The 26,688-nt window shown below is 36.0% G+C and overlaps 1 protein-coding gene across 1 annotated transcript; it reads right to left on the reverse strand.

Annotated features, from left to right (window-relative positions):
* Positions 1–21,231: 21,231 nt before the first annotated feature.
* LOC25497928 (altered inheritance of mitochondria protein 32) lies at positions 21,232–26,140 on the reverse strand. Its single transcript, XM_013592658.3, has 5 exons — positions 25,827–26,140; positions 25,660–25,745; positions 23,714–24,019; positions 23,537–23,620; positions 21,232–21,918 (listed from the first exon to the last, which is right to left on the reverse strand). The coding sequence occupies exons 1-5, from the start codon at positions 26,043–26,045 to the stop codon at positions 21,579–21,581; spliced, it is 1,035 nt and encodes a 344-aa protein (XP_013448112.1). The 5' UTR covers positions 26,046–26,140; the 3' UTR covers positions 21,232–21,578.
* Positions 26,141–26,688: the final 548 nt, after the last annotated feature.

Below are 26,688 nucleotides of genomic sequence, written 5' to 3' on the forward strand. Positions count from 1 at the left end.
TATGAAATACGCAACTCCTTGTGGATTCGATCCTATATATACTCACGTGTAAATAGTTTTATGAGTTGTAAAAATCTTACATCAGTTTCACCGGCTAATTACGACGAAATCATACTAATCACAAAGTTCGTCTCTCTTTATAATTTTTGCAAAACCAATTCATTATCAAAAGAAAACTAAGTTTGATTCAACAAGAAATAGGTTAATTACTCTTAAACATCTTAATTAAACTCCTAATAAGGATTTGAAGTTTGGAAACATACCAAAAGTTTCGAGTTAATTTAGAAGTGGTTATGCTGAATTTTCGTAAAATTCTTCCAAGACCTACTTGGAGTGTTTATATGATAACTCAAAATCCACAAAATATTTTCAAGTCAAACCAAAGCCAATGGAAAGTTAACAGAATTATCTAAAACTTTCATGTTTACACGAAAAGCCAGTTCAAAACATAAAAGGGTGAAAAATGTGAATTTTTTTTCTAGATTTTCCTGATAGAAAATCAGTGGCCGAATTGCAACTATCGGTGGCCGATTTTTGTCGAACCAAAAGCTGGAAAAAAACAGCTCAAGATCGGTGGCCGATTTTGGCAATTGGGTGGCCGATTTTCGGCTTCACAACAGTTCAAAAATCAGCTCACAAATGTTTTTTTCACTTATTAATCACTCTTAACTCACTAAACTCAAACACAACACTCCCAAATTAATTCAAAACATTGTCTATGGTCATAACACTTGTAATAAACACTTACACCACATCAAATTATTAAGTTCACAACCAAAATCATAATCAACCCCATTTTTCACAAAAACTTTCAACAACAACTTAATTCACACCACAACTCCATAATTATGAATACCCATAGCATGAATCATCAACAACTATATATATATATATATATATATATATATATCATTAGCATGTAATTTCAACATCAACTACTTAATTATCATCAAATTCATATACCCAAACATAGCACCAAAATAAGAGCACGAATTTCCAAAAATAAATTCACAATAATCACTTTTCACAATTAAGCACTTATGAAACTAAGTAGAAAAGAGATTATAACTTAATGATTATGAATGAATACTATCCCCCTTACCTCAATTCAGCACAAACCTAGCCTTAGCTTTACTTTAGCTCGACCCTCTCTACCCTCTTCTGGCTCTCCAAGTTCTTCTCTCTTCAAAAACCCTTTTTCTCCTCCTCTAGCTCTTTCTCTCTCTACCTCTCTCCAAAAGTTTTGTGAAATGAACAAATGATCTATGTGACCTAATTTTCTCAAATACTAGAGTTTAAATAGGCTCCTCACTATTGGGCTCAACCTTTAAATGTATTAATGGACTGAAAACACTCATTAACCAATTCACAAAGTTTCTAACCTCTCACGGTAAAAATAACGAATAGTTACCGGCTCTTAACTAATTACCACAATCTATTAGTAACTTAGTAAAAATAATGGTTTCCACTTGAAACACTAAAAATAAATAATATCACAGTGAAATTACTAATTTACCCTTGCTCACACAATGACCAAAATACCCCTAACTCCAAAATGACTAAAATACCCTTTAACACCGAATTCTAATAACCCGAACCAAAATACATACAGAGGCAATTAATCACATACATGCACATATAAACACATAAAAAATTAATTAAAATAAATCTAACGAAAATCGGGCTGTTACAACTCTCCCCCTCTAAAAAGAATTTTCGCCCTTGAAAATTACCTGAAGGAAACAACTCTGGATACGAAACCTTCATCCTACTCTCCGATTCCAAGGTAGCACTTTCACCAGTAGGTCTAACCCAAATAACCTTCACCAAAACGATCTATTTGCCTCTTAAATGCTTCACCTCTCAATCCTCAATTCTAACTGACCAAGTCTCAACGGTCAAATTATCCCTTACTTCCAAATCATCCACTTGAATCACATGAGACGCATCATACACATATTTCCGCAACTGAGACACATGAAACACATCATGAAGATTCGACAAATATCGTGGTAACGTAATCCGATATGCTACAACCCCAACCTTCTCAACAATCTCAAACGGTCCAACAAAACGAGGAGTCAACTTCCGGCATTTCAAAGCACGTCCAACACCGGTTACAGGATTCACCCTCAAAAATACATGATCACCAACCTGAAAATCAATGTCATTCCTCCTCTTAACATGATAACTCTTCTGCCTACTCTGAGACGCTCTCATCTTCTCTTGAATCATCTTAACCTTCTCCGTAGTTTCTTGCACAACCTTCGGTCCTAACAAAGCATTTTCACCTGACTCATACCAACACAAAGGAGTTCTACACCTCCGACCATACAAAGCTTCAAACGGTGTCATACTGATACTTTAATGAAAACTGTTGTTGTAAGTAAACTCAATCAACGGTAAACATTCGACCCAACTGACACCTTGCTCCAAAACATAAGCTCTTAACAAATCTTCCAAACTCTGAATAGTCATCTTCGTCTTCCCATTGGTCTAAGGATGATAAGCAGAACTCAATCTCAACTTAGTTTCCAAAGCAACTTGCCAACTCTCCCAAATATTAGAAGTAAACCTCGGATCCCGATCTGACACAATCCATGCAACCTAACAATCTTCTCAAAGCTTATAACCTGACGAATTATCCACCAGCTTATCAATGTTGGGCAAAGGATAAGCCTCTTTTGGGAAATCCTTGTTTGTATCTGTGTAGTCGACATACATGCGACATTTACCACTAGATTTCTTAACAAGCAATATGTTGTATATCCACTAAGTGTAATGGATCTTGGAAATGAACCCGGCTTGAAGGAGTTTGTGTACGATCTCACTATCGGCCTGAGCCTATTCTAAAGATTGATGACACCTTTTCTGGAAGACGTATTTAGCTAACCGATCTATGTTGAGCTTATTGCAGGCCACGTTGGGGTCTATCCCCGACATCTCTACTAGTGAACACGCAAAAGGATCTGAATTTTCTCTCAAACATATTATTAGTCCCTCTTCGACTTAAGCGAGGAGATCTGCTCCAATCTATACCTTTCGGGTGGGATTGTCGTCCAACTAGATGGTCTTGAATTCTCTATTCGAGTCAATCTTTTGAAGTATAGCTTTTCTTAGAGGGGGAGTGACGTCTCTTGGCCTCTTTCTCCTTTCAAATTCGGCTACGTTGCAGTCGAAGACTTGCAACAATGGAGTGTCGATGTTTCCTATTACTACCCCTTTAAAGATTGAGGCGGATTCCAAGGCGGAAGACTTCTGAAGTACTCTATAGCACCTGTTTATTTTGTCTAGGTCCGCATGAATTGTGACTACCTCTCCATCCTTGTTGGGATACTTCATCTTAAAGTGTACCATAAATGTGATGGCGTCTAGTGCAGCTATTGTTAGTTTTCCCATGATGCAGTTGTAGACAAATGTGACTGGGACAACTAGAAACAGTGTAAGTGTTTCCACCGTGTTCTCGTTGGTGCCTTCCCCCAAGGTTACATTCAAATTGATGCATCCCTAAAGGCGTGTAGATGTGTCGTTGAATCCTTGGAGTTATATGTCGTCATAAGCTTTCAAATCCTCCTTCTTCAGTCCCAACTTCTCCAAGGAGTTTTCATACATGATTTCGACCGAGCTCCCTTCATCGACTAAGCATCTCGCCACATCATGGTTTTGTATCCCCACCATTACAACAAGAAGGAAGATCTCATTGCTCCTGCCATTCACCTTCTCATCATCAATGAAACTTAAAATAGGCATTTTCTTGTGTTTATGGCGTTGTTCACTGGTGGGTTTGTGATATTTATGGATAGCATCTCCACTACCTTCCTCTTCAGTGTTCCTTACAAGGAGTTCCCGGGGGCGAAAAATTATCCCATGATGACGTCTAGGAAGACGCACTTGCCCTTCGGTATCTTCGTTCTTCCCTTTAGGCTCTTTAGATCCTTCACTAACAACATTCAATGACTTCCTCGGTGAAGTCTTTTCTCTGCCAGGAGAATGTTTCCTCTTTGGGAATTCGCTTCAACGAGATGACTTCCGCGGGGAATGTTTCTTCTTATCACTTCTCTGATAGTCATCCTTGGCATAACGGTTGAGCTTCCCCTTTTTGATCAATTCTTCTATCGCGTCTTTTAGCTGGAAGAAATCATTCGTATCGTGGTCATGGCATCTATGGAACCTACGGTACTTGGACTTGTCTTTCCTAGATGATTCCTTCAAAGTTGTTGGGTTTCTGACTCTATAATCCGTGAGTTTTGTGTTCAATCACTTTTGGAGGGTTCTTTCTCAGGACATGTTAAGCGGTGTGTAATCATAATACTTGGAGTGGTGTGTATAACGCCCCAGATTTTGATCCAAGACATTACGCCTAAATTATTTTCTTTTTCTGAAGAAAAAAAAAACACTACTATTTATTTATTTCATAAATAATAAATTCTTAGCAAATTCTATACAAAGTTCTTAACATAATTTAATGAAAATTCTTAAAATAAATATCCTTTAACATTTACAATTCGATCAAAAACCCAATTTGTCCCCCGTACGCACTTCAAGCAAAAACTTCAAAGTATAGACCATCTCTTCTTTGGTACCTAAAATGTTAGTGTAAGAGTCAATTTCCTTATCCAAATTGGTTCATACTCAAAGCACCATAAACAATGTCATGAAATAGATAATAGCAAAACTTATCAATCAAAAAGAATTAAGAAAAATACATTCAAGTCATATGCTTCAAAGTAAGGTTCACACACATCTTATTTGCAATAAAATAGTTTTAAGTCAATAATCAATCACATGTATGCGTAAGATGCATGCTCTTATAACTATATGATCCGGATATAATTCCCGTCACTAAGGCATCCACACAGAATATAATTGCAATTCCCGCCACTAAGGCACCACACAGATGAATATGCCATGTATGATCATGAAAATGCAGACTAAAGTCCGCCACTAAGGCACCACACAGATATATAATATTAACCCACCACTAAGGCAATTACAGCCAAATATTAACGCATCATCAGACACACAACCAACAGTCAATCATTCACAACGTATAAAACATAATAAAATAATTATACAATTCAACATCACACAATTATCATATAAAACATTATTAAAATATTCACATTTAGAAAAGATTAATTTTCACCGTAAAAATACATTTTAATTATTTTTCTTTTTAAAAGACAAGAATTGCTACCACTATTTAATAACATAGTCCTTGCACTTAGTAAGAATGTATGGGGAAAAAGCCCTTACCTTGTAAGTTTTTCTTCCTAGCCGAACTCTAAACCACCTCAAACTCACAGCTACGGTGCAGACACGTTTTCTCTCACTCCAGGAATTATTTTGACGATCAAACGAAACGAAAAACCACATGCTGAGAACATGTTTTCCAAATATTAGCTCCATCGGACCGTGAACGAAGGCGTAGTTGCAATTCTACGATGACAGGTTTTAGGAAAACGAAAATGGCTTTAATGTAACAAAAATGACAGGATTAGAAATTGACGAATTGAAGTAGAGAAAATAAACAAGAGAAATGAAATTTAGATTACCTCAAGGACTACCACAATTATAAGAAGAAGGGCTGCTAGATGAATATTTCACGGATACAAGGGTGACGATAGGCAGAGAATGACATGAGAAGGAACACAATGAATAAGGTTGACTGAGATTTTGGCTGACAGCAAGAATGGACATGTGAGTCAAGAGATAGAAACAATCTTAGTCTTAATGTCTTTCGAAGAACATCAATACAAAAGACTCTCCCATGATTTAAAATGAAATATAAGTTGATGGGAGAGATAGATTAGTTGGTCGTGTAGTCAAAGGAAGAGAACGGTAAATCAAAATTTTAGTTGATAAACTAAAGTAAGGAATGCCAAGATTTTGTGAAGTTTCTCGCATATAAAATAAATTGTTGAACAACTAATTAGTGACAAGTCAAAAATATCATTAAAAAAAACATATATAAAATATTGGGGCGTTACATTATTACCCCTTAAAATAGTTTCTTCTCCGAAACTAGAAATTCAGAATACTAATTAAGGTAGAGTTTCTTCGTAAAAACAAATCAAAGGATACTAGAATAATTTTCTCACAAATAGAGACAACATAATTATAAATAAAATTTTGGGATCTTACGGTATGCCTTGCCCCTCCCTTTGTCAAAGTCATCACGTTTCTTGTTGTTTCCTTTGTGAGACTGCTTGTTCTGCTTCCTTTGTTATCTTCTTCTCTTCGTAGTCAATGTAGGGCTGAGCACGGGTCAGCAGATCATAGGGCTGAGCACGGGTCAGCAGATCATGCATGTCCCTTGCCGCCTTAGGCCCTAGTGCCTCCTTGAACTTACAGTCTTCTCGAATATTTGTTTCAAAGATGAAGCATTTTGAGATTGTCTTGCGCACCATACACTTCTACTTCTTCACGTCGAACCTTTAAACATATTCACGGAGAGTTTCCTTCTTCCCTTGGATGACGGCTTTCACTGCCACAAACATCTTAGGTTGTTTCCGCCTAGTAGTAAAGTGTGAAGTGAAATATTCACACAGTTCCATTCAAGAATCGACGGATCTTCTTCGAGTCCCTTGAACCACATCATTGTTGCGCCTTTCAAGGATAACAAAAAGAGCTTGCAATTCACCGCTCCTCTGGTCTGGTGATAGTTAAGGACGGTGTCAATATACTCCACGTGTTCATTAGGATCTGTAGTGCCATCGTAGAACTCCAGCTTTGGACGTTTTTCAAATGCGCATGGGATAGGGGAATACAAGATCCTTCTCGTGAATGGACTCTGCCTATAACGACTCTTATGGCGCTCAGTAAAGTGTTCATCTTTCTTCTTGTGGCAGTGGTGGAGAGGTTGAGAGTCATTGTGACAGTTCCGACGAGGCGAACGACTACTATTTACTTCATCTGAATCCTATGGAGGTTTACCATCACCTCTCCGTCGTGGATTTGCTGATGCAGAAACATTTGTGTTTACCACCGGAGTGTTGTTACGTTGATTACATTGTGCAACTTCGATCTACGTAGCGACTTCTGTCGAAATCTTCTTGTTGCTTCCTAGCGGAGGAGGATGAACTTGATTCTTTCCTTGCGTGTGGTTTTCGGTGGTGAGGGGCGGAGGAGGAATCGGTGGCGGATATATCATTGTTGTGGGAATCTCTGATGAGTCAATAATTAGTCGTTTTAGTATAATATTTAGTTTCGTTTTATTTAGATTTAAGTTTATTTTATTTAAATATTATTTCCTTTTAGAACTATTTTACTTCAATTGCATATTATTATATTTCAGGAATGAATATTTGATGGATTGAATCTTGAAGCAAAAGAAAGGGGTTTGGAGCTGATTCGGAGCAAAAATACGAAGATTCAGAGACAAAAATATGTCTCTCCCAAGTCAGAAGCTTGGCACGGCCCGTGCTAACATTGGCACGGCCGTGCCACCTCCCAGGAACACCTTTTGCTGCTTTTGCTTAGATTTTAAGCTACTCTATTTTAGTTTTACCAAAAAGCCCGCAGTTTCTTGTGGAACATTCTAGTGATGTAATTGCTTAGATTTTAAGTCGAATGTAAACTATAAATAGAGTAGCTAGCCATCACAGATATTTATCTTTTATTCTTGGAATTCAATAAGTGACAATTGTCTTTCTTAATAAAAGTTCTTTTCTTTTCTTTTACTTTCTTGTTATTTTACTTTATGCTTTTCTTCTTCTTCTTCTCCATGTCTACGATGAACATGAGTGAGTAGACTTCTCTTGTCTTGGGATTGTTGGATAAGTATAATGACATAATCATAATCAAACCAAGCTTTAACCCTAATCTTATGTAACCCTAATTTCTAATCTAAATTCACTGTTTTAACATGAATTAACTATTATTAAACTGTGGAAACGAAAGTGGAGGGTTTGATAATTGTTAATCCATCATCTCAAATATCAATTCATAAAACGAAAGTGGAGTTTTGATATTCGAACAAGTGAATTTAGACACGGATTGTAGAGGCAGCGAAATAGTCTTTGCAATCCTTCAGACATATAAGTTTCGAACTTCAAGGATTCTAATAGTAATCAAGTCAGCGAAAAAGGCTTGGTTGCTAAAGGAACCAAAATCTAATAGTAATAAAGTCAGCGAAATAGGCTTGATTGCTAGAGGAACATAAGAGAAACTTGTATTTAGAAGTTAGGTCTAACATAAGGTTCTAGGTTTAATAGTTTGGTTTGTGAAGGGTTTGTCACCGTGACGGACCAATGATCCCAAGGCTCTCTTTTATTATTATTTTCAACCGTTTGAAAACCCCAACTTTGCAACTTAATTCTCTCCTAATCATCAACTAAAAGTTAATTGAATTGAACAACTCCCTGTTGAAACGATATTATTTTATTACTACTTCGGTAAGACCGTGCACTTGCGGTTTTATCCCATCAATCTCATGCGCGATCGTTGGAGAAGTTCTTGCATTGTCTTTGTTTTCGTTCACCAATCCCAACACTGGAACTGATCGATCTTGTGGAGTCTGAATTGCGGATCGACCTTCTCCAACGATTATGGATCGGGTGCCGGTGTTTTTCGTGCGAGTTCAGGCCATGGCTTAGTGCTGGAAGCTAAAGCAAATAAGAGTCTCTACGGTGAGAAACGCGAAACAGAAAATGGTTACGGTGAAAGAACGCGTAACCGAAAACAGTTACGGCACAGAATCGTTTGAAACGTAGGCAATTAGTGAACGATCCCCTCCTTATAACGCCACTGATCTATCTAATAAAGATCGAGAGAAGAATACGGTTGTGCTTGATGTTCTGTTGCGATAGACGTTGATTCTTCACGGTGGTCTCCAAGACAGAGGAGAATTGTGCCTGCAAGCACGTTAGCACTCTGACGCCCAAGTTATTGAGAGAAATGAGGTGGATATGAGTGAAATGAGATAAAAGTGAATTCTACCTAGGGGTGACGTTATGTCACCCTTACATAGGCGCGTAGGAGAATAATTGTCTCCGTGAAATACGGCGCCTCTGCATGAGGCGGTTAGAGATTGCCTCAACGACTCAGATGGGTTGAGGCATGCTCTAGTGTGGTATTCCACACGGGGCTTAACCTGCTCAATTGTCATCGTTGGCTAGTCTTATTTAGGCTTAGACTTGTTGGGCCTTGCACCCGGTTCAGAACAGACGTTGTGATTGAGGTACGAACTGTAACGCCTTAGTTGTTATTTAATTATTTTTAGTTGATTTATAGTCTTTTATATGATTTTAAATGATTTATGTTGATTTTATGTTGTGGTGTATTTTATTAAATGACTATTTTTATTTATTTAATAATTTAAGTGGGAATTATAATTTATTGGAGTTTTGGGGGTTAATTATTAATTAAAGGAATTAAGTGCGAGTTAATAGAAATTAAAAAGGGAGTTAAGTAAGGAGTTAGAAAGTCAGAGAAACAGTTTTACGTACAAGCAGTTTTTGGGAGAAAAACCAAGAGAAGAGCCAAGAGGGGAGAAACTGATTTTTGGAAGAGCTTTGTTCATCAAATCAAGGTAAGGGTGAGACTAACTCTCAATGGTAATAGTTGTACAATTCTGATTTTGGTTTAGCAAGATTCTAGTTGAAATTGGGAATTGGGGGTTAGGTTTTGAGTATGATTTTTCAATTAAAGAGTGTAGAATCCATGGCATTAGTGATAGATTGTGTTCAGGTCGTAGGCAGAAACTTATAACACTTCTGTAATCAGTTTTGGGGATTGAATTGGGAAAAATTGGGAATTATTGTAAAAAAACTGCAGAATTCCCGTAGTCAAACCTGACGCAACTCGCCATGGCGAGTAAGCTGACTCGCCTGGCGAGTAAGCCATTTCATCGCTCGCCTCGCAAGCAGAACAACTCGCCACAGCGAGTACCTAGGTGAGAAATCATGAATTTTAAATTGTTGTTATAAGATGTAAGTTGGATGGTTTTGAGTGCCTGGATGTTTTTAGAGAGGACTGGGGCAATTTTCAGATTAAAAAGATGATTGGGGAGCTTAAAAATGAAGATTTAGTGAGAAAAATGTCAAAACTCCCGAGAGCACCATTTTTCTTGCTCGCCACGTACTCGCCATAGCGAGTAGCTCATTTCTTGAGTTCGCCATAGTGAGCAAATGCACTCGCCTCGCGAGTTGCTCAGTAGCTGAGAGCCGCTTTTGCAATTTTGTATACAGTTGGGCTGGAATCTTGGGTATATTAATAATCCTGATTAATTATAATATTTTATTTGAGTTGCTGATTTGTATATGAAGGATTGCTGATTGTGTATTTAAGTATAATTGTATGGAAATAAATTATACAAGTTGTTGAATTTCAATGTTGAGTGTTGTAGTATTGCTAGTTGATCATGTTGATGCATAAGTCATATTTATATATGCATTGCTGTGTAGTAGATGTTGTTGTTCATGTTGTTGTGGTTGTTGGAGAGAGTATGTTGATATACACTAAATTGAGTCCATTGCATACTCATAATTGTTGAGGGCTTATGCCCTGTGAACGCCTTGTCGTTCAAACCGTTGAGGGCTCATGCCCTGGGAATGCTTAATCATTCCAACTGTTGAGGGCTTATGCCCTGTGAATGCTAGTTCATTCAATCGTTGAGGGCTTATGCCCTGTGAATGCTCGTTCATTCAAATGCGTTAAAATGGTACCACATGCATGTGCATTGTCGCATTTGTTGTTGAGTCATAGCAGTGTTGTCATGTCATTGCATAAGTCGTTGTTGTTGGTTGAAATTGCCAAATGTTGATAATGTTGCTGATCATGAAATATATAAGTATATTGAATTATTGTTGATATTTAGGGTGTTAGATTCAATTGATGAATTATATATCTATTATTGTTGTTTGTGAATCTCACTCATTCTGCTTGGAAATGTTGTCCTTTGTATGGATAACTTGCAGGTGATCCAAAGTAGTAGATGTTATTGTTGTCATGAGTGGACTCCTCACATGTGTCTTAGGGCTCTCATATGTAACGGGATGGGGATAACATGTCGTTGTATTTTATCATCCTTTATGTATCAATTATGACCCTGTTGATGTTGAATTTAATTTTGAGGATATTTTGTTGAGGCCATGTGCCAAGAATTGTTGGAAGTTGTTTAATGAAGAACTATGAATTTTCCGCTGCAATATATTAGTTGCTATGTTGTTGAAGTTTAATAAATAGTATTTTATTCTATTTAAGAATTTTCGAAAAGCAGTGTGACATTCTGTTAGTTGATTAACTCTGATTTTATTTCTTAATTAAGTTGTTGGGAAAACGGGGTGTTACAATTGGTATCAGAGCAGGTCGGTCCGTCCGGCCAAGTAGTTGAGTCGTGTGTCAGTTTATACTGCCTTGTTGTTGTCCTGATTGTTGTTTGTTCTGTAGAATTTTGAGATGGCTGGAAGAAACGATGTTGTTATTGCTGCTGCACTGCAAGCTGTAAGACAGCAACCGAATGCTGGTGCTGGTGCAAATGATGGAGTGAGGTTGTTGGAAACTTTTCTGAGAAATCATCCACCAACTTTCAGAGGTAGATATGATCCTGATGGAGCTCAGAAGTGGCTCAAAGAAGTTGAGAGGATTTTCAGGGTCATGCAATGCAGTAAGGTTCAGAAGGTGCGCTTTGGTACGCACATGTTGGCTGAAGAGGCAGATGACTGGTGGGTAGGTGAGCTTCCTATCCTCGAGAATGGTGGAGAAGTTGTGACTTGGATTGTGTTTAGGAGGGCATTCCTGAACAGGTACTTTTCAGAAGATGTCCGAGGAAGGAAAGAAATCGAGTTTCTTGAATTGAAACAGGGAGATATATCTGTAACTGAGTATGCTGCTAAGTTTGTGGAGCTTGCAAAATTTTATCCACATTATACTGCTAAGACTGCTGAGTTCTCAAAGTGCATTAAGTTTGAAAATGGTCTGCGTGCTGATATTAAGCGGGCCATTGGTTATCAGAAGATCAAACAATTTTCTGAGTTAGTGAGTAGCTGTAGAATCTATGAGGAGGATACCAAAGTTCATTATAAGGTTATGAGTGAGAAGAGGAACAGAGGCCAGCAAGGTCGTCCTAAGCCCTACAGTGCTCCTGCTGACAAAGGGAAACAAAGATTGAATGATGAGAGGAGACCTAAGAGGAGAGATGTTCCTGCTGTGATTGTTTGCTACAAGTGTGGTGAGAAGGGCCACAAGAGTAATGTTTGTAATGGTGATGAGAAAAAGTGCTTCTGATGTGGGAAGAAAGGGCATACGATAGCTGAATGCAAGCGTGATGATATTGTTTGCTTCAATTGTGATGAAGAAGGTCATCTTAGCTCGCAATGCAGGAAGCCTAAGAAGGCTCAGACAGGTGGAAAGGTGTTTGCATTGACCGGTACATAGACGGTTAATGAGGATCGACTTATCAGAGGTACTTGTTTCTTTAATAGTAATCCTTTAATTGCTATTATAGACACTGGTGCTACACATTGTTTCATTGTTGTTGATTGTGCATATAAGTTGGGTCTGGTTATGTCAAGTATGAGTGGAGAAATGGTTGTTGAAACTCTAGCTAAGGGTTCAATAACTACTTCTCTTGTTTGTTTGAGTTGTCCATTGTCTATGTTTGGTAGAGATTTTGAAGATGATCTTGTGTGTTTGCTGTTAACGGGTATGGATGTAATCTTTGGGATGAACTGGTTAGAGTATAACCGTGTTCATATCAATTGTTTTAGTAAGACGATACTTTTTTCTTCTGATGAGGAAGAGAGTAAAGCTGAGTTCTTGACCACTAAACAGTTGAAACAGTTAGAACGTGATGGGGTCTTAATGTTTTCTTTGATGGCATACTTGTCGTTAGAGAATCAAGCTGTGATTGATATATTGCCGGTTGTGAATGAATTTCTATAAGTCTTTCCTGATGAGATTCTTGATGTGCCGCCAGAGAGGGAGGTTGAATTTTCAATTGATCTTGTTCCGGGTACGAAGCCTGTGTCGATGGCGCCTTACCGTATGTCAGCGTCTGAGCTAGTTGAGTTGAAGAAACAGTTGGAGGATTTACTTGATAAGAAATTTGTAAGACGGAGTGTTTCACCATGGGGAGCGCCGGTATTGTTGGATAAAAAGAAGGATGGTAGCATGAGGTTGTGCATAGATTACCGTCAGCTGAATAAAGTGACGATAAAGAATAGGTATCCACTTCCGAGAATTGATGATTTAATGGATCAGTTAGTGGGTGCATGCGTGTTCAGCAAAATTGATTTGAGGTCAGGTTACCATCAGATTAAGGTGAAGTATGAAGATATGCAGAAAACGGCCTTTAGGATACGATATGGACATTATGAATATAAGGTGATGCCTTTCGGTGTTACTAATGCGCCTGGTGTGTTTATGGAGTACATGAATAGAATTTTCCATGCTTATCTGGATAAATCTGTGGTCGTGTTTATTGATGATATCTTAATTTATTTTAAGACTGAAGAAGAGCATGCAGAGCATCTGAAAATTGTGTTGCAAGTGTTGAAAGAAAAGAAGTTGTATGCCAAGTTGTCCAAATGTGAATTCTGGTTAAGTGAAGTAAGTTTTCTTGGCCACATTATTTCTGGTAGTGGTATTGCAGTTGATCCATCAAAAGTTGATGCAGTATCACAATGGGAGACTCTGAAGTCAGTCACAGAGATTAGATGTTTCCTGGGTTTGGCTGGTTATTACCGCAGGTTTATAGAAGGATTTTCGAAGTTAGCACTTCCATTGACTCAGTTGACCTGTAAAGGTAAAGCATTTGTGTGGGATGCTCAGTGTGAGAATAGTTTCAATGAGTTGAAGCAACGGTTGACAACGGCTCCAATTTTAATTTTACCTAAGCCAGATGAACCTTTTGTTGTATACTGTGATGCGTCCAAGTTGGGTTTAGGTGGTGTGCTTATGCAAGATAGTAAGGTGGTAGCTTATGCTTCGAGACAATTGAGGATTCATGAGCGGAATTATCCTACACATGATTTGGAGTTGGCTGCGGTGGTTTTTGTGTTAAAAATTTGGAGACCTTATTTGTACGGTTCCAGATTTGAGGTGTTTAGTGATCATAAAAGTTTGAAGTACCTATTTGATCAAAAAGAATTGAATATGAGGCAGCGTAGGTGGCTTGAATTGTTGAAGGACTATGATTTTAGTTTAAATTATCATCCGGGTAAAGCCAATGTTGTTGCAGATGCCTTAAGCAGGAAGACATTGCATATATCAGCTATGATGGTTAAAGAATTTGAGTTGCTTGGTCAGTTTAGAGACTTGAGTCTAGTTTGTGAGTTGTCACCTCAAAGTGTGAAATTGGGTATGTTGAAGATCAACAGTGAGTTTTTGAATAGTATTAAAGAAGCACAGGAGGTTGATGTTAAGTTTGTGGATTTGTTGGTGGCTAGCAACCAAACTGAAGATAGTGACTTCAAGGTTGATGATCAAGGTGTGTTGAGATTCCGAGGAAGAATTTGTATTCCTGATAATGATGAGTTGAAAAGGTTGATTTTAGAAGAAAGTCACAGAAGTAGCTTAAGTATTCATCCGGGAGCTACAAAGATGTGTCATGACTTGAAGAAATTGTTTTGGTGGTCCGGTTTGAAGCGTGATGTTGCACAGTTTGTATATGCATGTTTGACTTGTCAGAAATCTAAAGTTGAACATCAGAAGCCTGCTGGGTTGTTGACACCATTAGATGTACCAGAATGGAAATGGGATAGCATATCCATGGACTTTGTAACAAGTTTACCAAATACTCTGAGAGGGCATGATGTCATATGGATGGTTGTTGATAGATTGAAGAAGTCAGCACACTTTATTCCAATTAATATTAGTTTTCCAGTGGCACAGTTGGCAGAGATTTACATTCGTGATATTGTGAAGCTGCATGGTGTTCCGTCGAGTATTGTGTTGGATAGAGATCCAAGATTTACATCGAGATTTTGGAAAAGTTTGCAAGAGGCGTTGGGTTCAAAGTTGAGGTTGAGTTCAGCTTATCATCCGCAAACAGATGGTCAGTCGGAGAGAACGATTCAGTCGTTAGAGGATTTGCTAAGAGTGTGTGTACTTGAGCAAGGTGGAGCTTGGGATAGTCACCTGCCGTTGATAGAGTTCACGTACAACAATAGTTACCATTCGAGTATTGGTATGGCACCGTTCGAAGTTTTGTATGATCGGAGGTGCAATACTCCGTTATGTTGGTTTGAGTCGGGTGAAAGTGTAATGTTGGGACCGGATATAGTTCAGCAGACTACAGAAAAGGTCAAATTGATAAAAGAGAAGATGAAAGCGTCGCAGAGTCGACAAAAGAGTTATCATGACAAGTGTAGAAAGGATCTTAAGTTTCAAGAAGGAGACCATGTGTTTTTGAGAGTCACTCCTGTGACAGGTGTTGGTCGTGCCTTGAAATCAAAGAAGTTGACGCCGAAGTTTATTGGTTCGTACCAGATATCTGAGAGAGTTGCAACAGTGGCATATAGAGTGGGTTTGCCACCACATCTTTCGAATTTGCATGATGTGTTTCATGTGTCGCAACTTCGGAAGTATGTAGCGGATCCTTCGCATGTTATTCCAAGAGATGATGTGCAAGTTAGAGACAATCTCACGATTGAGACTTTACCATTGAGGATCGAAGGTCGTGAGGTAAAGAAGTTAAGAGGCAAGGAGATACCTCTAGTAAAAGTTGTTTGGGGAGGAGCATCTGGTGAAAGTTTGACATGGGAGCTGCAGAGTAAGATGTTGGAGTCTTATCCAGAGTTGTTTGCTTGAGGTGATATTTTGAGGAAGAAATTCTCTAAGTTAGGGAGAGTTGTAAAGCCCTGGTTGTTATTTAATTATTTTTAGTTGATTTATAGTCTTTTATATGATTTTAAATTATTTATGTTGATTTTATGTTGTGGTGTATTTTATTAAATGGCTATTTTTATTTATTTAATAATTTAAGTGGGAATTATAATTTATTGGAGTTTTGGGGGTTAATTATTAATTAAAGGAATTAAGTGGGAGTTAATAGAAATTAAAAAGGGAGTTAAGTAAGGAGTTAGAAAGTCAGAGAAACAGTTTTACGTACAAGCAGTTTTTGGGAGAAAAACCAAGAGAAGAGTCAAGAGGTGAGAAACTGATTTTTGGAAGAGCTTTGTTCATCAAATCAAGGTAAGGGTGAGACTAACTCTCAATGATAATGGTTGTACAATTCTGATTTTGGTTTAGCAAGGTTCTAGTTGAAATTGGGAATTGGGGGTTAGGTTTTGAGTATGCTTTTTGAATTAAAGAGTGTAGAATCCATGGCATTAGTGATAGATTGTGTTCAGGTCGTAGGCAGAAACTTATAACACTTTTGTAATCAGTTTTGGGGATTGAATTGGGGAAAATTGGGACTTTTTGTAAAAAAACTGCAGAATTCCCGTAGTCAGACCTGACGCAACTCGACATGGCTTTTAAGCTGACTCGCCTCGCGAGAAAGCCATTTCATCGCTCGCCTCGCGAGCAGAACAACTCGCCACAACGAGTACCTGGTTGAGAAATCATGAATTTTAAATTGTTGTTATAAGACGTAAGTTGGATGGTTTTGAGTGCCTGGATGTTTTTAGAGAGGACTGGGGCAATTTTCAGATTAAAAAGATGATTAGGGAGCTTAAAAATGAAGATTTAGTGAGAAAAATGTCAAAACTCCCGAGAGCACCATTTTTCTTGCTCGCCACGTACTCGCCATAGCGAGTAGCTCATTTCTTGAGTTCGCCATAGCGAGCAAATGCACTCGCCTCGCAAGTTGCTCAGTAGCTGAGAGCCGCTTTTGCAATTTTGTATACGGTTGGGCTGGAATCTTGGGTATATTAATAATCTTGATTAATTATAATATTTTATCTGAGTTGCTGATTTGTATATGAAGGATTGTTTATTGTGTATTTAAGTATAATTGAATGGAAATAAATTTTACAAGTTGTTGAATTTCAATGTTGAGTGTTGTAGTATTGCTACTTGATCATGTTGATGCATAAGTCATATTTATATATGCATTGCTGTGTAGTAGATGTTGTTGTTCATGTTGTTGTCGTTGTAGGAGAGTTGTATGTTGATATACACTAAATTGAGTCCATTGCATACTCATAATTGTTGAGGGCTTATGCCCTGTGAACGCCTTGTCGTTCAAACCGTTGAGGGCTCATGCCCTGGGAATGCTTAATCATTCCAACTGTTGAGGGCTTATGCCCTGTGAATGCTAGTTCATTCAATCGTTGAGGGCTTATGCCCTGTGAATGCTCGTTCATTCAAACGCGTTAAAATGGTACCATATGCATGTGCATTGTCGCATTTGTTGTTGAGTCATAGTTGTGTTGTTATGTCATTGCATAAGTCGTTGTTGTTGGTTGAGTAGTAGTTTCTGTTGTTGGTTGAAATTGCCAAATGTTGATAATGTTGCTGATCATGAAATATATAAGTATATTGAAGTATTGTTGATATTTAGGGTGTTAGATTCAATTGATGAATTATATATCTATTATTGTTGTTTGTGAATCTCACCCCTTCTGCTTGGAAATGTTGCCCTTCGTATGGGTAACTTGCAGGTGATCCAAAGTAGTAGATGTTATTGTTGTCGTGAGTGGACTCCTCACATGTCTCTTAGGGCTCTCATATGTAACGGGATGGGGATAACATGTCGTTGTATTTTATCATCCTTTATGTATCAATTATGACCCTGTTGATGTTGAATTTAATTTTGAGGATATTTTGTTGAGGCCATGTGCCAAGAATTGTTGGAAGTTGTTTAATGAAGAACTATGAATTTTCCGCTGCAATATATTAGTTGCTATGTTGTTGAAGTTTAATGAATAGTATTTTATTCTATTTAAGAATTTTCGAAAAGCAGTGTGACATTCCGTTAGTTGATTAACTCTAATTTTATTTATTAATTACGTTGTTGGGATAACGGGGTGTTACACGAACTTCGATACCTCTATTTATTTGTGTGAGAGTTTTCAACGACTCTTGTCATTTATGTGGAACTAGTTTCGAATTTTAGCTACTTTTTAGTTTGAGAATTGTTGTTGACACATTACCTTTGGCTGAGAAACACTAGTAATTTACCCAAATGCCCCTCGGCAGTTAACTGCCGAATTATGAAACCGGCTGCAGTTAACTGCCGAGGAAAACTTCGGCAGTAAACTACCGAGGAAAATTGAAAACTTCTGCAGTTAACTGACGAGGAAACCTCAAATCTGTTTTTTTTTTTTTTTTTGACAAAAACCATAAATATTCTTTGAGAATATTCCGCGGTCTTTATCATTTTTGATTGATTTTTCTTAATAATTCGTTTTTAATTTTATTGATTTGCCTTCCTTATTTATTTTAATTGTATTACTCCTTTGATCTTTTTTTTTGTTGTTATAACTGCTTTGATCTTCAACAATAGTGAATATTTTATTTCCAAAGAACTTTCACGGAATTTTCTTCTTTTATTTCCTTTTTACGGAAATATTCACAATTATTTTAATTGTATTACTCATTTGATCTTCTTCTTTTTTTGCCTATTTTATTTCCAAATAACTTTCACGGAATTTTCTTCTTTTATTTCCTTTTTCTTTGTTTTAGGCTTAACATTTAAGTCCTCAAAAAACATTTCAATAAGTGTAAAAATTAAGTATTTGAATATTGTTTTGCAAATTACTTAAATAAAAAAAAATCTTTGTACACAATTATTTTAATGTAGAAAATATAACAACATATTATACCTTAAAAAAAATCGTTGTGCACAATTATTTTAACGATTTTTTTATTATTATTTATATTTAAGTAATGTGCAAAACAATATTCAAATGATTAATTTTTACCCTGATTTAAATGTTATTCTTATTAAGATATATACGCATAAGTATAATACTGCAATTGTTTGAAACTTACCAAAATAATGATTGAAACATTCAAAATCAATAAATATTATTAAAGACAATTTATGGTTTTTGTCAAAAAAAAAAAAAAAAGGTTTGTTATTAATGACAATTTATGGATTTTGTAAAAAAAAAAAAAAAAACAGATTTGAGGTTTCCTCGGCAGTTAACTGCCGAAGTTTTCAGTTTTCCTCGGTAGTTTACTGCCGAAGTTTTCCTCGGCAGTTAACTGCGGCCGTATTTCTAAAACTTCGGCAGTTAACTGCCGAGGGGCATTTGAGTAATTTACTCGTATGGCACAGCCAAACCAAATGTGGGAACAGCAATTCTCTTTTAGTTTAAGGAAAATTTTAGCTAGTTTGTAGTCACATCACAATGTTAGACATCTAAGAGAAACAACACTCACTTAAACGTAAAATGTGTTTGAAATTTTGTAATATTTCAAAAGTTATAAGTAAGTTTTTCCTAAAAAAATGGTTATAAGTAAATTTATTTTATGTTTTATTTAAAATTGATGAGAATACTATTCCAAATAAATAAATTCATAAGTAAGGATCCTAACACTTGGAGAGGATCCTAACTTGTAGTGGTGACCTATTTAATTTAGAGAATTATAGAATCAATTATTTATTTTTTGGTGTTAATCTTCCGGTTCTTAGGGAAAATATGTCATAATAATTTGGAGTTCGATCGTGAAGTAGGGATAACCTGACTAAAAATTGTTTCACCTAAAAATTGAATTCGGGTTCTCTCGAACTATTTGTCCTTGGTGAAGCTCATTTACCATTTGAGCACAATTGCTTGATTCTTATAGAATCAATTTAGAGCAATGTTTGTTTTAAACGATTACCGATGGAAATAATTGAGTTTTTATGGCATTGATGTCACACATTGACATTCATTTGTCTCAACCGTTTTCCTGCAATGGTTTAAGTCTCTCTTGTGATTGTGTTTGTATATATGAGGATGGTTGTTCATGTGCAGGACCAAGTCTCTCTCATGATGGTGTTGGTATGTATGAGAATGGTTCTCATGTGTAGGACCGACGTAAAAACTTCTTCTCATTGCTTTTGGATAAACAAGAAACATACTTTATTTTGTTCCACTTCTCTTCTCATAGGTTTATATTTTTTTATTAAAACTCGGTATCTAATTCAAGGACCGACTAATCAGAGGGGCCCAATCCTACCGCCCACTTGCGAGAGCCCCATTCTAGCCAGAGTTTTTGCTCTGTATGGACTTGTCCATCGAAATTGGCACCAGAGGAAATCAAACCTGAGATCTTGAGAGGAGCACACTCCAAGATCCTAAGCCAACCACTAGGCCAACCCCAAATGGTTTTTATTTTTACGTTGCTCTCAAAACCATAATCACCGATGTGTCTTCACAAGCCTTAGAATTGTATATCTTTTCATGCTTTGCTGTAACTTGTGGATTATTGGATAAATTTTCTCATATGATTTGTATATGAAGTGAAATTTGCTTGCCATATGATGTGGTTCCATTGCCCTAACATAGCTACTGCAACATTTTAAATCATGTGGCTTGTTAATCTTTGGTGAAACTTCGTGTTCTCCTGAACACTCCACCAAGAATTCTTTGTTAGAATGAATACTTCTGAGTGGTTAAAATAAATTTTCTGATGCACTTCACTTTTAAACTTAGTCAAAGCCCTCGTTTTTATTTAAGAAATAAAAGAGGAACCTTACTCGTTTGCAAATAGTCAATTAGTTTGCACGTCAATGCAAATTAATCTTTCAAAAATGATTTGAATATTAAGAGGTTTTTGTCATTTCACTAGGAGGATTGCTTGGAACACACTTTTTACATAAACATTCCAACACTCTACTAGTTAAAATTCATGTAGATTGTCCCCGTAAGTTTAATTCAGTTGGTAAGGACGATGTATAATATATGCAAGGTCAGGGTTCGAACCTCGGACACCACAAAAAAAAAATCATGTAGATTCCACATAATCATGTGAGGTATCATAAATTTAGTAGGCTAGTGAGTTTTAGTGTGTTTGGTTCTATGGTGAGTAGAATTGATTTTGATAGAATTGAGCTTGAGTGAATTGATTTTGGTTAGAAGTGTACGACTAAAGTGGTTTATGTTTGGATATCTTCTTAGTAAAAGTGATTTATATCAAATGCTTTTTTTTTTTTTTTTAAAGAATTTATATATTGGGCTGTATCAATACTCAAACCATATATAGAATAAATTATATTGCTAACAAAATCTAAACTAAAAAATATATGCCTCAAGTGTCAACAAATAGTTAAAATCAGTGCACGCGTGCCCTGCATATTGAGACACAAACTCTGGCCAAACTGCACCATAAATATTCAAAAAAATCCCATCATGATTCATAACAGTGTAACACTTTTCATATTTCAGCTGCGTAGAATAATAACAGAATTAACAAGCATAAGCTTTCATCACAACAAACTTTGAATTAACAGAAAATCAGTCACGCAAACAAAATGGAATACCCAGCAGCGTTTACAATCATAATTGTGAATTCAAAAAGAACAATAAAGTTATTATCACTATATCTGTTGCTAGACTTTTGCTATCCTTTGACAGACCAGTAAAGCGTCTATGTAGGTCTTCGTATAACTAGTTTTCGTAATTATTTCTTACTTCATTGTACATCGACCAAAATAATAGGGTCCACAAAAAACCTAGAACACGTTATCAGAGCTTAATTCAGCCTGACCTTCTGTAAAGTTTGTAAGCCACGGCAACAGCCGCCCCAGCTCCAAGCACACCAACGGCTGTGAGAACATCACGCTCCTTCAATAGAGACCGGATCTTACAGCTTTTGCCCTCTTTAATCTCGTCTCTTTTTGCAGGATTTGGAAAACTGCAACAAGAAACTCCATTAACACCCTGGCAACAACCGGTCACATTTTCTTCCCTGCTCAAGCTGTTACTTTCAATATTCTTCTCGATCTTATTAGCATGTTCTCCATTAGCAAGGTTTCCATTAGCAAGTTTCTGGTCATTTGCTCCCTTCACTTCTGGAACAGACGGTCCCATTTGGCCCCTATAACAATTTAAATAAGTTTAAATGATAGTAATACAACTCCATATAAAAATTTTAAAAAGGAAAAAAAAATGCAATTATTACGTTATGTGTAGTTGTCTCCTTTGGTTATAAATGGTAAAACCAAAATGGCTTACAAAGGAAATGATCAAACTCAATCAGATAATCATAACAAAGGAAATAAAGCACAATGCAGCCTTCTGATAGATGAATGAGAATCAAGTTCATGACAAATGAAAATGATTGAATGAAAACACCATATCCATCTTTGATTTAGCATCTAGTAGGCTTTTTAGTAAGCCTAAAATATTGTTCATAACTAATCATAGCTGCCCAAAATGAAGGGATACATAGGTGGCTCCCATTATATTCAAATATGTGTTCATTTATAGATGCATATTCAATTCAATTTAGTACAAGGCAGAAAACAAAATGAGTGGATATAATATACATCAAGCTTCATATTATTATTATATCATGCATAATTCTAGAGCATTTTTCAAAGACTGGCCACAACTTTTTCTAAAAGAATAACAAAATAGTGATATTTGCAGTTAGAAAGAAGAGAGAAGTTACCGATTGGCTAAATCAGCACAATAAAAATAACAAAACCACCAGTATATTTCTTTTAAGGTAACTTCATTCAATACCAAATAAGAAACGTTGTCATAGGAAATAATATGTATGTTTGTTTTGGATTGCAAATTTATTTCCAGGAATGTGGCATTGGGAATCCTTGGTTCCCATGTTTGTTTCAAGTTTTCATAAATATGCCTAGGTACATTTTATTCCTAGGAATAAAATTTACACGACTTTTCCACTTATTATTCCCATGTTAAAGTATGGGGATCTTTTATACCCATGGGAATAAGAGGTAACCACCCATAACTTCCCAGTCTCACACTATTTTAACTCTTTTATTTTTTTGGTTTAAATTATAAATTAAATATATTTAAAAATATTCCTGGGAAACTGAATTAATTACCAAACACTTTAATAGGACTAAGATTCCTAGGAATAATGTTCCAGGGGATTCCCAGGATTGTAAATTTAATCCTTGAAACAAACACACCCTAAAAATGTCTCGCTCAACTATTTCTATTTTATATATAAAAATTTTACAGTCATTGAAATGGGAACAAATAGAAAAGAAAATTCAACTTGTTTCCAATTAGCTATCAGAATTATTTAGTAAATGCTTATAACCAAACTAAGGTACTTTTCATAACTGGAAAAACTTATACTCAGGGGCTTGGTATTTTTATTATAACTGTTTTTTACTAAACCTATTATAACTTATTGACACCAACAAAATGGACAGAAGATAGGAGAAAAAAAAATCGAGATGGAAAATCAAATACTCAAACCATCCATAGTTGAGGTAAGACAGGGTAATAAGGATGGGGCAATCTTCAAATGATATAAACACTCATCAAGAGTCTCAAACCATTAACATTTTTGTAAGTCTACACCATAGTTCAGTAACAAACCAGTAAATATTTCTATAAGAATTGGAAATATGACACTGTACATGTTCTTTTGATCTTTACAGACAATATATCCTTTAAATTTTCATTTCATTAAAAGATGCAAAATGCTTAATCACAAAAATACCAACCTCCAAAGTCGTTGTATAACCTCTCCTTTTGCAATATGTTGGTCAAGTAAATCAGGAATATCATTGGGAGTAACATAACCGTACCTGTAAGCAATTATTAGTATGTGATGCAATTAAACCAACAACAGCGAAATGATTCAAAATTTGAGGTGGAATTATGCAAGTCTATGAACTAACCAGTGACCCATTGTTTTTCCGTCCGGTCCTGGACTGTATATGATTATATTCCCAGCATATTTGTGCCCACCCAAGTGAGAACAGGCAGTAACAGATATCTGATCCTTCAGACCTCGAAGCTCAATTTCCTCATTAAAATTTTTGATGAGAACTGGCCCACAAGTACCACATCTAACATCACGGCTTCCATGAGCACATACATAGACATGTGAACCAGTTAAAACCTCCGGTACTCCAATAGCCCATGGTTTGTCATTCACCAAAACATCTTCAAAAAAGCTCTCAACATTTGACTCCACCAAACCCCTTTCAATTAAAAAAATGAAATTTGGTCTCAGAAACAGAAGAGAATTTTCAACACACAAAACCCAAAAACACTCATTCATCGATGAAGACCAAATTTAACAGAGAAACATCACTTCAACTAAATATTAGTTTAAGTCTAAAATTTCACATACACAAGGAAATTTCTATAACTTTTTTTTACAACGAAATTTTTATCACTTAAAGAAGAAAGAAAAACACGAAAAAACTCTTCCAAGAAAAAAAATAAAAAGAGATTGACCCATCCTTAAAAACTCTTCAAAAATTACACCTCCATTTGATCTCAAAATATATAAGTATAATCTTCAAAATCTATCCTATGAAGCATAGACACAAACATGGAAAGGACACACACTACCAACACTGGCACATAAACCAAAAATAACTTGAGAAAACAGTAGTGATTTAATGTAATCACATATGACTGTGCTGTAAAAGTGTCGGTGCTACATAGATCTTCACACTCCGTAATGCTGTCAAATAAATATCATTTAGCCAAAAAAATTCCCTAACTTCTTATTTAAAGCTACAACACACTAACCATCTCAATAACAATATGAAGTATTATGAACCATTTGCAAGTTGACCCACAAACATGAAAATCCATACGGATAGTTTATAATTAAACACAACTTAGAAAACCTTCATTACATTTCCGAAACATAGAATCATATAACAATTACTTGCTTATAATAGATTAAGGGCCTGTTTGTTATAGATTTTTTTTTTTAAAATGATTTTTACAGTGTTTCATATTTTTGTTATAACTATTTCTAACAAACAATCTTTTAAAGAAAGTTTCTAATAAAAAATTGGTTTAAACAACTTATCTTAAATAAGTCATTCATCCTTTTCCTACGTTTTTTTTTTTGTGTAATAAAATTTCAAAAAAAACCTTAATGATAACCTATTTTGACTATAACTTCTCATAAAAAAGTTTTTTTTTTTTACCAATATTTTTGAAAATTAAAAAATTGTGCTTCCTCTCAGCAAAAACACCCATATTAACCGCTAGGTGAACAACTATAACATGTCGTAATTTGAGTTGTTTTCCTTTATCAATTGACAAAAGTTTCTGTATAATTTTGATGGTCCAATATTAGAACAAGGCTCAAAATTGGAATAGGACCCAAAATGTTTGAGTCAGCTTGTATAAAAATATCAAAACTACTCTTTTAAGTGATAACAACAAATGAGTTCGAATTAATTTCATTAAAATCATTTTCAGAAATATAAAGTAATAAAATCACTTTTTTACATTAGTAAATTAAGGGCTCGTTTTTGTAGGATTAAAATAAAAGTGATTTTGATATTGAATAATTTAGAGATTATGTTTTAGAGATTTTATAAAAAAATCAGAATTTATTTTGCATTTGTTTAGCGAATAAAAATCACTTTATTTGGAAAAAATTTAGTTTGATTGGATACAACAAAATAAAATATTTTTTATTATAAAATATTTTTAGATGCAATACTCATAAAGTGGTTAAGCTATAAGAAACGGGGCTCTAAACTTAGCATCTACCATCAACGCACTGAACAATTTGTAGCACTATAAATGAATAAATAGAAACAAAAATAAACGAAAACCCTAATAATGAGTGTCGAAATTCGAGGTTGACCTGTATTTAACCATTTCCGGGAAAATCAAAACGTCACCGTCAGAGAATCCATCTTCCTCACTCGCTTCACACACAGTAATTTTCGTCTACAAAATTCAAATCAAACAAAAATCAGTTTAATGTCAATCGAAATTAACAGAAAGAGAGAGAGAGACAGAGAAACGAACCTTGAGAGCTAAATCGTTCTTACGCGCTTTAAACGTATCGGCGACGAGTTTCGGGAGAGGATGGTCGTCGGAAGCTTCGACGCGAGGTGGCCAGGAGAGATGGTTTTTGTAGTAGAGGAAAACGTGGCGGTCGTAGGCGTCGACGGTGCCGGCGAGTTTTTCGGTGTACATTTCAGGGCGAGTGAAACCGGTGTCGGTGGAAGAGTTATCGGACGCCATTGAAATGAAGAGAAGAGAAGAGAAGAGAAGAGAGAGCGTTGAAAGTTTTTTTTGGAAGTGGAAATGAAAGGGTAGATATGAGTTAGGAGGGAATAATAAACCTTTCAAAGGATATTGAATATTGATTTCTGATTTTTATTTTATTCTTTGATTTCATTGACTTCACCAATGGGTTTAATTAATTCACGCACTGCTCGTGGCTAATTACTACTGTGCAGGTGCCTGGATCTAAGTTTAATTTTAAATTGGTAAAGCATCTGGCTGATGAGCTTAGCGGGTGGGAATGAGTCAGGTCGAGCCGGGCTTTGATTAAATAGATTGGGGTTGAAAAAATTAAAGTCTACACATTGACCTTTTATCTGTCAAATGCTTTATTTTAAGCAGGGTCTGTCTGGTTTGTTAGTCTGTCTATTAGCCTGTTTAAAAACCTAGTTTGTGTTACAAATTTTAAATAGAGTATGTTCATAAATTTTTGTTTTACTTTCAATTTATGCAACGTACTTAATATAGAGATAAACATTAATTAGATACAAATTCAACTAATAATTTGTGTGTACCGTGTGTTATCTTTTAATTTTTGGTGGATGGTAATTGGTGTGAGTAACTCTTGCCTCGTTGGATGAAGTTCATATGATATACAAGG

Source organism: Medicago truncatula, chromosome 7, assembly GCF_003473485.1.
Source record: "Medicago truncatula cultivar Jemalong A17 chromosome 7, MtrunA17r5.0-ANR, whole genome shotgun sequence".
In the NCBI taxonomy this organism is placed as follows: domain Eukaryota; kingdom Viridiplantae; phylum Streptophyta; class Magnoliopsida; order Fabales; family Fabaceae; genus Medicago; species Medicago truncatula.

Excerpts from the sequence above, each read along its gene's own strand:
- LOC25497928 (XM_013592658.3), bottom strand. The coding sequence starts at position 26,045 with ATGGCGTCCGATAACTCTTCCACCGACACCGGTTTCACTCGCCCTGAA. Across the intron at positions 25,746-25,826 it reads AGAACGATTTAGCTCTCAAG|ACGAAAATTACTGTGTGTGA; the intron begins GTTCGTTTCTCT and ends TGAATTTTGTAG. Across the intron at positions 21,919-23,536 it reads GTTATACAACGACTTTGGAG|GGGCCAAATGGGACCGTCTG; the intron begins GTTGGTATTTTT and ends AAATTGTTATAG.